The 17,090-nt window shown below is 57.6% G+C and overlaps 5 protein-coding genes across 5 annotated transcripts; 3 read left to right on the top strand and 2 right to left on the bottom strand.

Annotated features, from left to right (window-relative positions):
- The first annotated feature begins 378 nt into the window (after nt 1–378).
- Nucleotides 379–1,863, top strand: PUNSTDRAFT_50489 (uncharacterized protein). The gene is made up of 6 exons (XM_007380996.1): nt 379–464; nt 515–620; nt 683–950; nt 1,005–1,074; nt 1,135–1,451; nt 1,512–1,863. The coding sequence occupies exons 1-6, from the start codon at nt 436–438 to the stop codon at nt 1,658–1,660; spliced, it is 939 nt and encodes a 312-aa protein (XP_007381058.1). The 5' UTR covers nt 379–435; the 3' UTR covers nt 1,661–1,863.
- Nucleotides 1,864–2,502: 639 nt separating this feature from the next.
- On the bottom strand, nt 2,503–3,174 carry PUNSTDRAFT_131693 (uncharacterized protein; the record flags this gene model as incomplete). Its single annotated transcript, XM_007380995.1, has 4 exons — nt 2,503–2,675; nt 2,740–2,879; nt 2,939–3,083; nt 3,138–3,174. 4 exons carry the CDS (start codon nt 3,172–3,174, stop codon nt 2,503–2,505), a joined length of 495 nt encoding a protein of 164 aa, XP_007381057.1.
- Nucleotides 3,175–3,896: 722 nt separating this feature from the next.
- PUNSTDRAFT_131692 (uncharacterized protein) lies at nt 3,897–6,958 on the top strand (the record flags this gene model as incomplete). Its single annotated transcript, XM_007380994.1, has 13 exons — nt 3,897–3,992; nt 4,047–4,135; nt 4,189–4,285; nt 4,340–4,612; nt 4,666–4,791; nt 4,850–5,150; nt 5,220–5,449; nt 5,520–5,627; nt 5,694–5,822; nt 5,882–5,988; nt 6,048–6,309; nt 6,367–6,538; nt 6,603–6,958. The coding sequence occupies 13 exons, from the start codon at nt 3,897–3,899 to the stop codon at nt 6,956–6,958; spliced, it is 2,346 nt and encodes a 781-aa protein (XP_007381056.1).
- A 3,752-nt stretch (nt 6,959–10,710) lies between these two features.
- PUNSTDRAFT_83165 (uncharacterized protein) lies at nt 10,711–11,662 on the top strand (the record flags this gene model as incomplete). Its single annotated transcript, XM_007380993.1, has 4 exons — nt 10,711–11,081; nt 11,168–11,294; nt 11,339–11,404; nt 11,577–11,662. Coding segments are annotated over exons 1-4 (522 nt in total), but the record flags the coding sequence as incomplete, so codon positions are not given.
- A 3,477-nt stretch (nt 11,663–15,139) lies between these two features.
- Nucleotides 15,140–16,384, bottom strand: PUNSTDRAFT_63016 (uncharacterized protein; the record flags this gene model as incomplete). Its single annotated transcript, XM_007380992.1, has 5 exons — nt 15,140–15,693; nt 15,775–15,866; nt 15,929–15,990; nt 16,042–16,126; nt 16,227–16,384. 5 exons carry the CDS (start codon nt 16,382–16,384, stop codon nt 15,140–15,142), a joined length of 951 nt encoding a protein of 316 aa, XP_007381054.1.
- Between the last annotated feature and the right edge of the window lie 706 nt (nt 16,385–17,090).

Genomic DNA, 17,090 nt, shown 5'->3' with positions numbered 1-17,090 from the left:
TCGCGATGACTTGAAGCGATGCAACTACTGCGCGTCCGGCGGCGGTATAACGACCACTAAGTTGCCTTCGAACCACGACCATACCCTCTCGGACTTCCTCCAATTCGGACTGTGACCATCCACCAACCCGAATAATCGACAAGCATGACTTCCGACGATGGTGCCCACGAACCTGCAGGAACCACAGCACCGGACCCCGATGTGACTAGCCATGCCGCAGCAACCCAGGCCTCAGAGCCCTCCACGACGACAAGCCCCCCGATTCCCTCCACGATGACAGGATTGCCCACCATTGCAGAGTCTGCGCCTACCCCGCCCCCGCCGTCGACAAGCCACGGCAATCCCTTTGGCGATGACCATGCAGTCAACTCTGCCCCGACACCTGCTTTGCCACCACGTCCTCAGGAGGATCCACGCATCACGAATCTCAAGGGCATGTTCCCGGACTTTGATACGGAGACTCTGTAAGATTTCGCCACCTAGATGACGCGAGCCGGGCTCATGGTCGCCGTAGGCAAGCCATTCTCCAGTCCGTGAACTGGGACGAAGCTCGTGCGATCGATACGCTTCTAGGCATGAGCGATCCGGACTTTAGGCCTCAAGAGCAGCCAACGGCTCCCGTAAGTCCTTCGCTGGGCCAACTCTTAGGCGGTCAAACTCATAACATCGCGTCGCATCGCAGCGCTCGCAAACCGACTTGGACGAGGAATTCGCACGCCGTCTTATGCTCGAGGAACAGCAGCAACATGAAGCCGCGTGGGCCGCTCAACAAGGCGACGGAGAACACACCTGGCAAGCTGCGCAACCCGCTCAGGGGCAGCAATGGCAACGCCGGGAGGACAGACGAAGGCGGGATTCCTACGACGACGGCGCGTGGGAGCGACCGGAGAGGCAGGCTGGCCAGGGCGATTTCGCGGAGATCCAAGAGCAGTTCAGCAAGATCGCGGAGAGTATGTCGTTCCATTACTATCTCTGCTTGTCGTCGTGCTGAGCTTGCATCATAGCGGGCAAGAAGACCTTCAACTCGCTGTTCAACAAGGTTAAAGCCAAGATCAACGAGTATGACACCGGACGGTAAGTGTAGATATGGGCTCGGGACTGACGCGAAGCTAACGAGGTCATTCTCCGTCGCAGACCAGGCCAAGGATCGGGTCAGGACGCTGCCCCGAACTGGGGTACAGCCGGTACGGACCAGCAGTACCAGCCTCCGGCGCAACCTCCAGCAGGCCAACAGTCGTACTATGCGCCTTCCTCTGCTTCACCTCCCTCGGCTCCTGTGCATGGTTACGATCTTGGTCCAGGAAGCCCTCCACGATCTGGTGTTGCGCCAAGCAGCGCTCCCGGAGCCAAACTCGGACCCGGTAGCCCCCCGAGGAGCGTCTCATCGCCTTCCAACGACGCTTCACGCCCGCCGACCAGCACGGGCCCTCCTACTTCCAGCATCGATCCCAGTACGAGTTCCTCGTTGCTCTGGCGTAGCGTTCATGCCTAACTTTTGGTCTGCTCTACAGCCAAGATCGGCTTACTCCCGAAGAAACCGGTTTCGCTGCTGCGCGATCCGCAATCGCAGCGGCAACCAACCGAAGATGACGATGATATGTACGCTTCACCTGAAGAACCGGACGCGAACACCGCGAAGCCCTCGACGCACGATGCATAGTCACTTGAAGGTGGGAATGAAATGTCGTTCGAGTGATAAGGCGACTGGATTGATTAAGAACGATAAGTGTTACGCTATGCTTGATGTTGCATGATATGGGCCAGGGCTGCTCCTCGTTTGTAGCGTAGGAAACGTGTACGCGACGTCTGGTTAATGAAGTGTTGTATGTACAAGATGATATCCATGACTCGACATCAGGTCACCCGAGACGGACGATGCTTAGCTGTGAGCGACGTCCGCAGCTATGACCGCGATACATCATGCGCCTCGCCCACTGCACACGAAGCCTTGGACATGAATATGGTCGTGCCTGCATGCGCAAGAGACAAAGCTGCAATGAGAGTTGCTCATATCAGTCATGCGCAGTTGCTTTCTTCCTCTTCCATCTTCCATGCGCGTTCCAGATACTCCATGAAACTTGTTCACAGTTAATCAAGTGGTAGTATGCTCAGCCTCGAGAAACCCAGAAAACATGTGAATGATGCGTGCATGTATGTCACTTGTTTAACATTGTATGAATAGACTGTGTGGTCTTAATCAAGGACCTGTAGGGCACCTCGCAAGCTATGAACGAGGGGGAACACTGGAGTACATTTGGACTCCACGCCTGTTGTGAATCGAAGGTAATATGCCGTGAAGCTGCGCGACTCATCTCCCCGGTGCCCGGGTGAAGCGTCTGTGCGCTACTGCGCATACCTCCTCAGAGACATGATTGCAGTCGAACTACAATACGCCATAATCTCGCGTCGATGTTTGAGCCCGGCACTGAACGATACGTCAAGTCGCGAACGAGTGTGCGGTCAGATTCCGTGATCGCTAAAGTACAAACTTGTTGATGCCTTTTATCTGCGATTGGCAGCGGCAGCTCCAGCGGCGGCACCTCCGCCGATGAGACCACCTATTGCTGCCCATGTAGCCGGTAAGGCTCCCCCCATCGCAACGCTTTGGCAAGCTGCGAAGAGCGAGCCAGCGGCGACGTTGCCGATACCTGCTTGAATACCTGCGGCGATGCCCCCTACGTAGATGTAGCATACGCTGAGCACATGGCTGACAGATAGGACGACAATGGGATCACATACCAGCTACCGGACCAGCTGCGCCGAAGCCGACCAGACCGAGCGCAGCCGGAGCAACGATTGGCGCCAGGAGGACGCCTCCTACCACGCCTGCGGCGGCGAGTCCGGCAATCTGCAACTTGTTTTTCTTTGACAGTGGCTCGCTGACGTCGTGCATGGAATGTCAGCATCAAAAGCAGAATGGCGCGTGAGTGTTACTCACCCGCACTTTTCACATTTCTCTTCGGTTTCGGATAGGCGCTGGAAGCAGACTGTGTGATACTTGAGCCCGCAGGTAGTCAGGATCAAGCTTCGGTCGGCCGCAATGAAGTCTATCAGGCAGCACGCGCATCGAGCATGCTCATCATCTGTAGAGGCGCCGTTCGTGAGATGGGCCAGTACACAGAAACAGTCTCAATCACCTTGGACGGGGAAAGTGATGTGGTGGGGCGGAGTCATTGAGTAATCTGGAGAACGAGTCGAAACTCATAAACGGGGCGATTGTTATTATATAGAAGTCCACACGTGTTAACTTCGCGGTTCGAGGGTAGTGCGGGAGAACCTAGTCAGGCATTGCTCCTTCCAGTTAAGTGTCGACAGGGGGTCGTTCTTACAACATCATACACTACGGTGTTATGCCTTGCGTCGTTCACTTCAAGGTTTTTCGAAGCATTGAAAGTCATGACGGACTTCGCATTCGACAGTAAACTGACTATCGAGATGATGTATAGCTGCCGTTATTCCTGGGCGCAAAACCACAAGTTGGGCGCGTTGGCGGCTCAGCGTGATGCTGTCCAGTTAGTTGTCAAACATGCATTAATTTGCTGAATCGGGTGTCAAGATTTGAGAAGGTCCATAGAGGGAGTGCAAGATTGTGACACTGACCGCAATGCGACGCCGGCGCCCCATACTCAACGCTGAACATGCACGTGGACAGCAACGGATGGGCACCCCGTCGATGGCTGATCTCTCTATTCCTGAAACAAATCGGTCTTTCTCCGTTGACTCCTCCGTGAGTTCAAATCACGCCAGATATCAGGCGGACTTGCATGTGGCTGGCGTTTCCAAGAAATCTATATCGATCTTTCAGTCCACCACGACCAAGAGGAGGCCAGCTCACGACATACAAGCCTGCAACGGGCCCAATTGCAACTTCTGGACATCTGTACTGTAATATAAGGATGGCTTCTTCAAGCTACCAGTCATCTTGGACACCCCCTACGCGTCGCACGGAAGAACCTGTCTTGAAAGTTTACAACTCGTTGACTAGGTCGAAGGTATACTAGCTACTCTTTCCCTCGCTTGAAAGGTGACCAAGCCCGATCCTGCAGACTGATTTCATACCCGAAGATGGACGACACGTCAAATGGTATAACTGCGGGCCAACAGTATACGACTCGTCACATATGGGGCACGCGAGGTGGGGTTCTTCTTATACTCCTTTGGGAGCCTTGCGACTGACTCAGGTTGCAGGAACTATGTCACTCAGGACGTCCTGCGGAGGATAATGACGGACTACTTTGGATACGACGTCCATTTCGTCATGAATGTGACCGACATAGACGACAAAGTGCGTGCGTTCACTGGCATGCGTCTGTGAAGCACATCTCATCCTCTGCCCTAGATCATCCTACGTGCCCGACAGAATCACCTCATCGAACAGCTGCGCGAAAGAACGACAGTTCTCACTCCTTCTTTCGTCAACGAAACCCGCGAATCATGGGCTGCGTTCATTCTCTCCAAGAAATTATCCAAGGGTTTGCCAGCGGAGGATCTCCCGGCGCCTGGGAAAGAAGCCGAATCCTGGCCGTCGCTCGTACAGAGGTTCAATGACAAGAACTGGCGCGCCGAAGGGCTCAAACGCGACGAGAAGTTCGAGATGAACTTCAATTCTGCCGTGAGTCCTGGATGTATGCGCGATCGACCTCGGTTATAGCTTACGTGCAGTAGAACAGGACGTTCAACGCGATCGCTGCTGCAGAGTCTGCACTCAAGTCCGGTGATACGAGCCAAGAGGCCGCGCATCGCCTGATCGAGGAGGCAAAGGATGTCCTGGCGATTTCCTTGGACCAGCAGGTACGTAGTCCAGTCTTCACCCGAGTCTTCGACCACTCCCTTATCGTATGTTGAATAGTACGGTGCATCTGTCACCGATCCGTCCATCTTCCGCAAACTCGCAGCGTACTGGGAGGATCAATTCTTCAACGACATGCGCCGCCTGCGTGTCCGAGACCCCGACACTCTCACCCGCGTCTCCGAGTACGTTCCCGAGAATGTCGCGTTCGTGGAGAAGATCATCCAGAACGGCTACGCCTACGAGGCTGACGGGAGCGTCTGGTTCGACGTCGAAGCATTTGACGGCAAGAACGGCCACGAGTACGCGAAGATCGAGCCATGGAGCAAAGGCAACGAAGATCTGCGGGCGGAGGGCGAAGGTTCGTTTCATAGCCAGCATATATACATGCCCGTCGTGACGAGATAACCCACCCACTTGCTTTATCCAGGCGCGCTGTCCGTGAAATCCAAGACGAAGTCCAAAGCGGACTTTGCATTGTGGAAATCGTCGAAACCCGGCGAGCCGTCGTGGCCGTCGCCGTGGGGCCCCGGCCGGCCGGGCTGGCACCTGGAATGCTCCGTCATGGCCAGCGCCGTCCTGGGACCGAAGATCGACATTCACTCTGGAGGCATAGATCTCGCGTTCCCACATCATGACAACGAGCTCGCGCAATCCGAGGTCAGCTGGCCCTCTGCTTCTCCCGGGCCTGCTGCATAGCATGGGAGTTAACCTTTTGCCATTGGACCAGGCCTACCATAACTGCGGGTCATGGGTCAATTACTTTTTGCACACGGGTCATCTGCACATCGAGGGTCTGAAGATGAGCAAGTCCCTGAAGAATTTCATCACCATTGACGTACGTGTCGTGTGGGGGTATGCCGTCGGCTGAGGAGGTGGGAGCTCACGCGCCTTGCGAACGCAGGAAATCCTGCAACGTTACAGCGCGCGTCAGCTTCGTCTGGCGTTCCTCACCCAACAATGGAACGCCAAAGTCGATTTCTCGGAGGCGAGCATGTCCGGCGAAGTGAAAACCATCGAAGCGGCGTTCAACGTCTGTATATCATCTCCGTTTCTGGGTCTTGCTCGCGTTTGCTCACCGGAGCGTTCCAGAACTTCTTCACAAACGTGAAAGCGTTGATTGATCAGGCGCGGGCTCGCGGACCGAAGGTCGATTCCCACCACGGGTATGAGACGCCTGAGCGCGAACTGGTGGACAGGTGATGAGTCTTCCAGCTCCCAGATTGGGTATATGCTGACATGAGGTCGGTGGAGCTAGTTTACATCAGAGTCAGACTGCGTTCCGCGCTGCACTGTGCGACTCGTTCAACACGCCGGAGGCGCTCAACGTGCTTCGCGAGCTCGTCTCCAAGACGAATATATACATCAATGCGCGCGGCGCTGCAAACGTGAACGTGACTGTTATCGAAAACAACGCAAGATGGGTGGGCGACATGCTGCGGATGTTCGGCCTTGGCGAAGGTGAACGTCGCGAGCTCGGTTGGGGCCAGGAACGGCCCGAGGGCGAGGAGAATGTCAACGTATGTCGCGAACCCGATCCTCCCTCGGCCTCTGATCTCATAACATCCAATGAACAGCGAGAGGAGATCCTGATGCCCTACTTGCGCACCTTGTCCTCGTTCCGAGACAGCGTCCGTCAGGTGGCCATCGCAAACCGCGAGAACGCACTGAAGGAGATCTTGACCCTTTGCGACAAGCTCCGCGACAACGATCTGGTCCCCTTGGGTGTAGCTCTCGACGATCAGGATGGTATGCACGTAAACCGTGTCCCGGGCCTCCGTTTCCCAGGCTGATCGCAGATCCTTGCTCGTAGATGGGAAGGCGCTCGTCAAACTCGTGAATCCGGCGGATCTCATCCGGGCCCGTGACGAGAAGCGTGCAGCGCAAGAAGCAAAGGCCGCCGAGAAAGCTGCACGGGCCGAGGCCGAGCGTCGGAAGCGGATCGCCCGGCTCGAGAAGGGGCGGGTCCCTCCCGAAGAAATGTTCAAGCCCCCGAACGTGCCGGAGGGGACGTATGGCAGCTGGGACGACAAGGGCATACCGCTTACGGACGGCGAGGGGAAGGAGCTCAGCAAGAATGCTATCAAGAAGGCGACGAAGGATTGGGGAAATCAGAAGAAGTTACATGAGGAGTGGACGGTCTGGCAGAAGGAGCAGGGCGGGGCGTAAGTGCGGCATGTCGGGTAATAACGGATAATCGCGATTCGAAGGTATCGCTCGTGAGTACTCGGTTTCGTAGGTGACACGATGAGCTATTGAGTACAAATCGCCCTCGCACGAGACGCAGATACGCATAATTGAGTGACTCGGCGATAAGCGTTATGTCCGCTCGACTCCTTGTCCCCGAACGATGCATGCGGCAACAGAGTACCAGCCTAAGGGTGCTTGCATCGTCGCCTGCACGACGAGCAGCGATTGTGATATTGACGGCACTGACGGCACGCAATACCTACCGAAGCCTGGGAGAAAAAGAAGCGCGAGGAAGGAGGTAGCGATTGTCCGGTGAGACTGCTGGCCTTTCATTCAGTTCCTTCAGAGATCCCGTACGATATCGCACCCGCGATCACTTCGGCCTGCAGGGTAAGACGGGGCCAATTAGTGAGATATCGCGTAGATAAACGAAACGCTCGCGATCTGGAGCGTCGAGACGGACGAAAATCGCTTATCGGTACGTATATGCTTACCGGTCTAATTACTGTTACTAGCTCAGGTTCAAGCACGTTGTTCTGATGGCGCCGAGCAGAATGCCCCGCAGATGCGAGGTGGACAGGGCCCGCAGCTGCAGGGGATATTATGTAGAAGAGGCCCGAAGTCGATTGCAGCACAGTCATGGGCATTTCTGATGTCCCTGGACGTTTGAACGCTGTTCTGTGCCCGGATCACAGTCGGATGCGGCCGGCTAGCGGTACTCCAGGGCAAAACACCTGGCTTAAAGTTCCCTACGGTCATTGCTAAGCTTGCGTTGCATGTGTTTGATTGTGCGGGTACTGTGAACGGCCGGTGGCCGAGGAGACTGCAGGGTCGCGCAGGATCGTTCCATCAGAGGCACACCACTAGAGGAAGGATCTTGGACGGGTTGTGGATATGAAGGTTGCAGCTTGTGCAGGTCATGGCACAAGAACCGAGGACATTACTGAAACATGATACACAGGCACCGTGAACCAAGCGCGTGTTATCGACGCATGCCGCGCTAACCCGAATGTCCGGGATCGACCCTGCACTGAGGAGAAGTGCGCGAAGATGCTGCTCTGTTACAGCCCAAGTATGCAAGCCTGCCAGATTGCTTTAAGAACACATGTCTTCCTCCTTTCGATGAACGAGCACCCGGTAAAACAGCGTATGTTGCTGTCGCTCAGGTGTCTGGTGGTCGGTGTTCCGAGGTTGTCCGAGTCGAGCACGTAAGCAACCGACCATCTTATCTTGAGGGTGGCTTAGAAGCTGCTTCCCGTTTTCCGGTAACCTAAAAAGGTAGGTAGGTAGGTAGGTAGGTTTATTACCGGGCCCGGTCCCTAAAGAGGAACAGCCCTACACTCCGGTGTTTCGCGGCTTTCGTGGACCACGTAAGCCGACACACCGCTACGCACCGGGTGGAAAGTACCGCTAGATGACCGGAGGGTTTGGTCAGCCTAGCTGCGAGGCTGTATATCCCAACGCGACTTCGAACTTTTGCGCTTTTTGACTTCTCAAGACGAGTGATCCCCTACAGGCGTAACGGGGACGATCCCGCATGTTGGACGATCCGTAGCTTGGGATGACGCAGCCCGGCATCTATGAGTGATCGCAGTCGGGGTTGCTGACGAAGTATAGCGTGAGTGGAACGACTCGAGGGTTGAGCGCTAGCGCACGGATGGCGCCGCCTTCCCGGGAACCGTTCTGCGTGATATCACAGCGTAGTTTCAAGCGTCCGAGGGAAGCAGACACGCGAAGGGAGGTGGCTGCGCGTTCGGCCTCGGAGACGGAGTTGAAGTGCGAGGTGGTGGGCGGCCGACGATTCGGAGGCAGTCGCCTCTCGATGGTTCGGTAGAGGCGCGCATGCTTGCACCTTTGCAAGGTTCGAGGGGCGGACTTGAGGTTTCCGTAGTGTTCATTCCAGCTCGCCTGATCGCGGCGGGCTCCCCCAAACGATCCTGTCTGTTCCACGTTAAAGCATCCGGTGCTAAAAAGACGAGCATCCCGATCGCATATATATCGCTGTTCGGAGCTATCCGAGGCAGAATATACGCGGGGCACGATTTTCGATCGGCTGGAGGGGGCTTGGGCGTTTTGTATCCACGTTTTTGCCTCCCTGGTCGAGTAGCACACAGTACACAGAACCTTGGCGTTCCGCGCCTTTGGATGGATGTTGCGATGACCTGGATCGGCCGCCGCAGGCACTGCGCCACATTATTTCGTCTTTTTTTTGTCGTTCAGGGATCACTTCCTTCGAAGGGGCGCCGCGCCCACCCACCCCATGCGAGCCAGTACCGCACCACCCTGACCGCGTCGATCGGGAGGGGTGGCAGTTATGTATTTCTAGTCCGAGGGGGCGTGGGCCGCCACGACACCACTCGAAAAAAAAGGAAGAACGTAAGGACCCCGAGGATCAAGGTCTGATCGAGCGTGTGGTTCGTGGAGGGGACCGGCCAGCGAACTTTGGCGTTTCGGTAAAGTAGGGAATTTCGGATTTGGCGGTGGGGGTTACCGTAGTTCACGGTGAACGCCGGTAAAGTTAGTGCGCGTAACTAGTGGCTTAGAAAACTTCCGACGGCGGGAAGGAAACGGGGTTTTTTTTGGGGGGTTATGACCGAGGGTCAGGCGCGCGCGTATATGCCATATAGTCCATGTAGTCACGTCGCACGGACGTGAGCGCGGTCGGCGTGGTCGACCGTTTTCGAGTGGGTATATGCGCGTCGGTGTGGGCGCGACGCCGTCGCGACGGGTATGTCAGAACGTTAACGCTACCCCACATGCCGCGTTTGCGCAGCGTGAGCGTGAGTCGGGCCATCTCGCGATCGTGAGCGTTCGCGATGATGAGAGCGTCCGCACCCCCCTTCGCGAAGCCCGAACCCGCTCGCGAACTGTATGCGGCAGCGTGCGGTGGCAGTAAACGTAACTGGAGCCAAAAGGTGGGGGGTGGTGCGTCACGAAATCGGGGAGGGTTCGGTCGAGGGCCTAGACCCTAGGTATTGATGGCAAGCGCCGCGTCGGCCTGGGAGGCGGATCCCTCGGGAAAGTGACGGCACCTGAGAACGCGAACCGACTGGGGGGATCGCGACGATCGGTCGACCGAGATGAAGGAGAAAGAGAGTAAGAGAAGAGGGATAATGGGGGAAGAATGTCGAGATGAAATGATTGTGAGCGATGGGATTATCGCTGTGCACAGCCACGCGTACGGAACGCCGATGACGACAGACGATATGTTGCGGGACCGGGTTGTACGTACACGTAAAGTATGTAGTGTACACACAACGAGAAGACACAGGTCCCAACAAAAACATTCGATCACACCGTTGGCCTTGTCATCGCTGTTGAGGGACCCGGCATCTAAATCGTTGGCGGTGGTGCGAAGCGCCCGGGATCAGATCACGCCTTCACGGCAGGCCTGCAGAGTCATGCCACTTAGCCGAGGGGGCAATCGTTCTTTTTCCAGGAAACACAATTGATTGAAGCCCCTGCAACTCCGACCTTGCGATTCGGATTGCCACCGGGCGATACGCGTACTTGCTGGCAATATGCAAAGGACATGGCTGAACACGTGCTGGATGCGGCGGATCGCCGGTATGCTGCAGTCGCCAAGTGCGGTGGTCGCTGATTTGCCTTTATGGTTTCCGCAAAATAAGGGACGTGGGTCCGGCGCAGGGGAACCTTCCACCGCAAGAAGCCCGAGCTAGGATATATCTGGCCGGCCGTGCACGCTCACTCCCGAATCGGTGCCCTCCCAGCCCCGGGTTCTAATACCCCCGCCCACCGGCCAGCCTCCCGCCTTAAGAGCACCCTGCCCGCCCACATATCGGCTTTCCCTTTTCCTTCGCCACCCTGTCTTCGTCCCGCCGTCACCGAACGACGACCGATGCAGCGCCCGACGTGCGTCGACACCCGCGTGCGGTCCACGAAGGACGCGCAGAAGATCATCTACGCCGCCTATCTCGGCCGCCTCCCCGCCGCCCACCGCCGCCTCGACGGCGAGGAGCGCGCCGCCCTGCGCTCCGGCCACAGCTACGCCTGGGAGGAAAAGCCGAACAACCAGCACACCGGCCAGGGCATGGAGCGCTGGACGGAGGGCAAGAAGTGGGGTCCCTCGCGAGTGCGCGATGTGAGTCCGATCTCTGCCTTTCCCCTTTCCTTCCTTCAGACGAAATGGATCCGGTATCGCTGACTTGGCAGTTTGCCGTCGTCTAGGACTTTCTGTTTTACTACGAGCAGTGGGTTTCCCCCTCGAACCTCCCACCCGGCGCGTTCGTACTCTCCTCCCTCTCGCGCCCGATCGGCACGTTAGATCCGAGCCAGAACGAGCTGACGACCGGTTGTTGCTGCCCTCAAGGTCGAAAGATCCGCCCCGCGGCTGGGAAGGTCTCACGAAGCAGACGTACTCCATCCAGATGAAGACGCCTCAAGGCGAGCGCAAATGGCACCTCAGTGCGTATTTCCCATCTCGCGCCGATCCAACCTTGATCGGTCCTACTCCGCACGATAACCGGCTGACCTCTTCCTCTTCTTCCCACTTCTCTCTACTCCCCCCGGAACATCGTTCATTTCCGACCCCGCCGAATTTCAAAACGAACCCCCCCCTCCCCTTCCCCACGCAAAGATACGTATTTCACGCAAGCGACGCTCGACGCGCTCGGCACGATCGACGACATCCCCGGCGTCGGCGACCTCGTCATCCCCGAAGGCTTCATGTTCAGCACGAAGAAGAGCAACAAAAAGTCGGAGAGCAAGGCCGCGGCGCAGGGCAAGGCGCCCTCGGACGCGAAGGGGGCCGTCTCCGCCGCCGGCCCGTCGCGGACCTACGCCGCATATCCAGCGCCAGCCAAGCAGCAGCAACCACCCGTCGCGGGTCCCTCAACGCTGCCTTCGACACTGTCGATACCGGGACCGTCTACGCTGCCAATACCGGGCCCAGCGCCGTCTTCATCCCCCGTCTCGCCCACCTCTCCCACTTCCGCCGGCGGGCCCATGCTCTCGCCCAGCTCCGCCAGCCAATTCACGATGCCGCACCACATGGGCGCGCTCTCCCTCTCCTCCGGCGCGATACCGATACCGATGCCGATGCCTCCCCCTCCCTTCCCCCACCTCGACCCTCCGCACTTCCCGATCCACACGGTACCCGCACACCACGACCCCTCCCTCGCGCACTACGTCTACCCGGGCGGCGGCGTCGGCCTCTCCGACCCCGCGCTCGTCGCATCACCCGCATCGCTCTCCCCGTCGGCGCTGCAAGCGCAGCAGCACGTCCTCCGGCGCGCGTCGATCGACTCCTCCGCCTCGCGCGCCGGCTCCCTCTCCGGCTCCGGCTCGTCCTCCGACGACTCCGGCTACGCCTCGGTCGGCCTCAGCACGCCCTCCTCGACCTACTCCGCCCCGCGCGCGCTCCTGTCCCCCGCCCTCGGCGTCGGCGTGGGCGGCGGCGCGTTCCACAGCCCTCTGCCCTACCCGCCCGCACGCTCGTCCTCCTCCTCGCTCGCGCACGCCCTGGGCATCGCCGAGACCCCCGGCCCACCCGTCCCCGTCCCCGGCCCCGGCCCGTCCTCGTCCCCGTCGGACCGCAAGGGCCGGGACAAGACCCTCGCGCCGCTCTCGACGCTCAGGCGGCCGCACCCGTACAAGCGCGAGCCATTGGACGACAAGACGCTGCGCAAGCTCGAGACCCGCGGCGCGCAGTAAAGATTTCGTTCCGTGCTTTCTTCTTCCCCCCCCCCCCGCGAGCTCCCTTGAGCCGATATACCGCGCACGGCTTTTTATCAGGGCTTCCGTTCAGCGCCGGCGCCAGCGCGTTGTCACGGAATACAACTCGCTGTTTGGGTTCGGGAACGCGGAGGCGGGACGCAGGGGCGCGCATATTTTCCCTCGCGGATATTCCAGGCCGGGGTCTTCTCGAAAGCACCCCCCCCCCCCCGGCGGGTTTTCCCGGTAGGGCCCGGCGAGCGGGGTTTAAGCTCTCTAATAACCCTCGCCGGCGCTTCTCAGATCTCGCAGTCTCTTTTTTTTTCCGTCTCGAGTGTTGTGAAGCCGCCAGCCATGGCTCCGTGCACAGCTCCCGTGCCCCCCCCCCCCCGGCGCTCCCGTCTCCAAGAAGGGTGCTGCGACGCACCGTTCAATCGGCACCCTCTCTATTACGCTTTTTCTTCCACGACCTTGCCTTTCAAGCGTGCATCAGCGGCAGGCCCGGTCCTTCGCGGCTTTTGTCGAGGACCCCCGCGCCCGCACCCATCATCTCGCTGCGCCGGTGGTAGCGTGATACCGCCGTGGATGGCGAGTTCTTCGAACCCGCGAACGGCTTCCATGGCACGATCAATACACGGGACTCGCGTCGGGCGTGCCAGCACAAGACCGACCGCGCCCCCTAACGCTTATAGCGTATATGCGCTCCCTCCTGCCCGCCCGCTCGCTCGCTGGTTTCTGCGCACTAGGATGTGGGGGGGGAGGGGGGGGGGATTATCCCTCTCTCCTCCCCCTGTATCAATGCCCCCCCCGGGCCCCCGCTCGGTTCACACTCGCAGTCACAATGTAACATGTATTTGTTCGGGAAACCCCTCCCAAGGCAAAAGAAAGACGAACTCGATACCCCCCCCCACACACACACACACGCACACACGCACGCACCTCCCTCATTTCCCAGAGGGATGACTACGATCCCTGCGACGAAGGGATCGTTGATGAGAACGTGAAAGGAAGATGGGAAAGCCACGGACCCGGGGAGATGGAAAATGGGAAATGGGACAGTGTGGATGGAAATGGAATGGAATAGGATTGGATTGGATGGATGGATGGATGGATGGATGGATGGGAAACGCTCCTGCGACCCGTTGTTCGGATAATCGGCACGAGAAGCTGGTGGGATGTATTTCGTACGTACGAGAAAGACAGGACGTGAAAGTGCTATCTACTATGTATGTTAGTACTCACGTTTGTTGTGTGTATATGAAGAGAAGAGGAAGAGGAAAGGCAAAGCGTGGCATACTATGGATGTAAGATGGAATTTCGATTGCATTGATGGTTCAAAATCGTCAATTCTTTGCTAATTTACCCAGAAACTAGATCATATGTAGCCAAAACCTTGCAGCAACTGTCTGTTAAACCTCAAATATTTTAGTACGTGGGATGCCTTGCCAGAACGATGCCGGTAGGACGTGTTGTTGACTCTGCAGATTGCACAATGGGTCCCTCAAGGCCGAGAAGCCGAGGCCGCGACCTTCTGCTTTGTCAGCATTTGAAGCGGAGCTTCGATTGCATTCATGGCACACCTCCGCCAGTAATCCTTGCATAGCAAGCATGAAGCTGCACATATCACGTATCGGGATAGACAGACGTATCTTCTGTGTAGTATAGAGTATACTTGAATATACTCAGACACTTTTAGCAACTCCGATCCCTTGAGTCGAGCCGTGTCTTCATGCGAGAGCATGCTTGGATGGTTCCCCAAACGACGTTGCGCATTTTCTGTAGGCCCATCCCCTAATGCTGCGCTCTGTTCCTGTGGCAAGTATAATTAGATAGTTCTGTATATGCGCTCAATTCAATCTGTAGGGCGTAGAATGAGAGGGAGCCACGCAGTGACGAGATTTCAGACCGATTTCATTGATGGTACACTATTGCATTTATGGTTAATCGATAGTACATACTCATGCGCGACAAGACGTCTTGCCGTGCGCCACCATCGCGATCGGTTCGCGGAGCAACCAGGAACGCAGAAAGTGAGACCGCTGGTCTGTTGTCTGATCGCCGAAGATCGCGCGCGGTATACTCCCGCACTTTCGGCGGCGAATAGGTACGCTATCGGAAAGCCGGGTGGGGTGCGGAAATCGACAGGATTTTACGACTACAGTATCACTGCTCGCACGCTGGCATGGTGAAAGGCAAGCTGTGTGCATGTGCCCGTGTCTAACTTTTTTTGGGCTACGATAATACATATAGATTTATACAACAAGAAAGCAGTCGTCGATATTCAATACATTTGGTGGGTATGCGAGAGACCGTCCAGCTGGTCCTGGTCCTGAAGTCCACGAGAGAGCGAAAGCGATACATAGCAAGCAACGAAAGCGATCGATTTTTGATGATAACGATGACGGTCGATTGGGGGGGGGGGGGGCACAAAACGACGGGTAGAAGGGATGGGGTTAGGAGAAGCGGGATGCGGGTGGCAAGTTCACGTCACGTCATAGCGAGCGGAAAGGACATGAGCGCGCGCTCATCGAGCGGATGGCGGCGCACGTGGGGCTGGACGAGCGTGTCGTCCTCTAGGGGCGGGAGCCGGTGGTCGTTACGCGCGTTCTTGGGCGGCTCGTGCCAGGCGAGCGGAAGCGGAAGCGGGTGAGGCAGGCCAAATGTGGCCGCGGACATCGGCGGTGAGCGGCGCCAACTGGCGGGAGGGGGGAGATCCCTGCTCGGCGGGTACGGGCTCGGCGTCGACTCGGTCGAGGACGGCGGGGACGGGATGGGCACCACCGCCGGGTAGCCGTGCGGGGAGGGGTAGCTGAAAGAGTTCGGGTGGTGGTGGTAAGGCGGCGGGGAGTAGTGAGGGTCGGAGAAGGGCGGCCAGACGGGCGGGGGCGCTGGCCCGGGCTCGGAAGGCGCGTGGCGCGAACGTGGGCCCTTTGGCAGGCGGGCGCGGGTGTATTTGCCAGGGGGGACGCGGAGCCCGCGCAGTTCAGGGAAGTCTTGGACCGTTTTCAATCCATGCAGCGAACCGTCGGAAGTGTATGCAACTGCAATGCGGTTACGAGAAAGAGCGTTAGGTTAGGGCTGGATGAAACGCCGGAGTCGCGTGTGGGACAGGCGATGCTCACTCATGTGCCACTTGCGGCGCCCATCTCGGGTCACGACATAGGCGGAGTACGTTTGTTTGATGAGCCGTTCGCGGGTGTTGACGCGCAGCCCACTATCAAAGTAATCAGTGGGTCAGTAAGGATGGAAAAACGTGGCGGTATATGAGAAACCCACATTGCGTCCTCGGCGAAGGAGGCCTCGATTATGGATTCCCTCTCTTTGTAAAATAGGAAATCCTGATAGGAAATTCAGAACCAACCAGCAGTAGCAGGACAGGTGAAACCTACGTCTTTTGTCCTGGATGGACCCCATGACCGGCCGTCCGTCCATCGTTCAATACCAACCTTGGATCGGGGTTTAATGTCGTCGCCCCTGAAGATCACCATGAGGCAGAACATACTGTGTTCGATTCACGTTCCCTACGTGGTTGATGAGCACGAAAGAAGTTTAGAAGTGCAGATGATGTACGTACTGCCAAACGAAGACATGGCCGGACCTGAGACCGCGACGTTCCATGCCGTCCAGACGCTTGGTGATCATCGGGAAGATCCCCTCATGCACGGCGTGGAAGATGAGGTGCGCATCGAGCGGGGTACGGACGTGCATCAAGGTGCATGTCGGGGGCTGCATGTTACGGGATATCGGGCGCTGGGCTATGAAGCCGACTATGCCAGATAGTGAGGGAGAGGAGAAGGGGCAGACCAGATGGGGGTATGGGCGCCTGCGATGGGGGGGAGCTGCAGCCGTGCCTTTAAAGCAGTCACAGAAAGGCAGTCTTTGATAAGAATCCGAGGAGGATGCACGGCCGGGAAAGAAGCAGGCCCGTCGTCCGAGTTTGATGGCATAACGGTTAGGTGTACGAACATGGATCCCTGAGCGGGAACCGCGGCTGTGGAAGATTTGTATGTACCGGAATGAAGGGCAAAGCCACGCCCATGCATGGGGAAATGGGCGAACCCCGACTATACTCGTGTTCGTGACTCTGATAGGATGGCGATCTAAATCGGTACGTGCACAGCACCGTGCCGCTGGGTGTGCCGCCATGGTCCTGAGAACGCCATTGCTGGCAAAGTCTCGAATGCCCTTCTGCCCCGCGATCTCATGGACCATCTTCTCAAATTTGACCGCAGTGCACGTATCGAGAATCCGTCGCAAAACTCTGATCACCCCGTCGCGATTGGTAGGTTATTGTTGAATCTTCCATGGGCGGTCACGTTCTGCGGACACTGATTGCATCATCTCCGGTATCTTCGAACCTCGGCGAGCGCTCGTAGCAGCATGGGGCCTCCAATTGTCACGCGAAGGCAGCATCGAGGATTCTGGCCAATGTGCTCAT

Source organism: Punctularia strigosozonata (genome assembly GCF_000264995.1).
Source record: "Punctularia strigosozonata HHB-11173 SS5 unplaced genomic scaffold PUNSTscaffold_3, whole genome shotgun sequence".
In the NCBI taxonomy this organism is placed as follows: Eukaryota; Fungi; Basidiomycota; class Agaricomycetes; order Corticiales; family Punctulariaceae; genus Punctularia; species Punctularia strigosozonata.
Note: the sequence above shows the minus strand (reverse complement) of the source record. Positions and strands in the feature narration are given on the sequence as shown.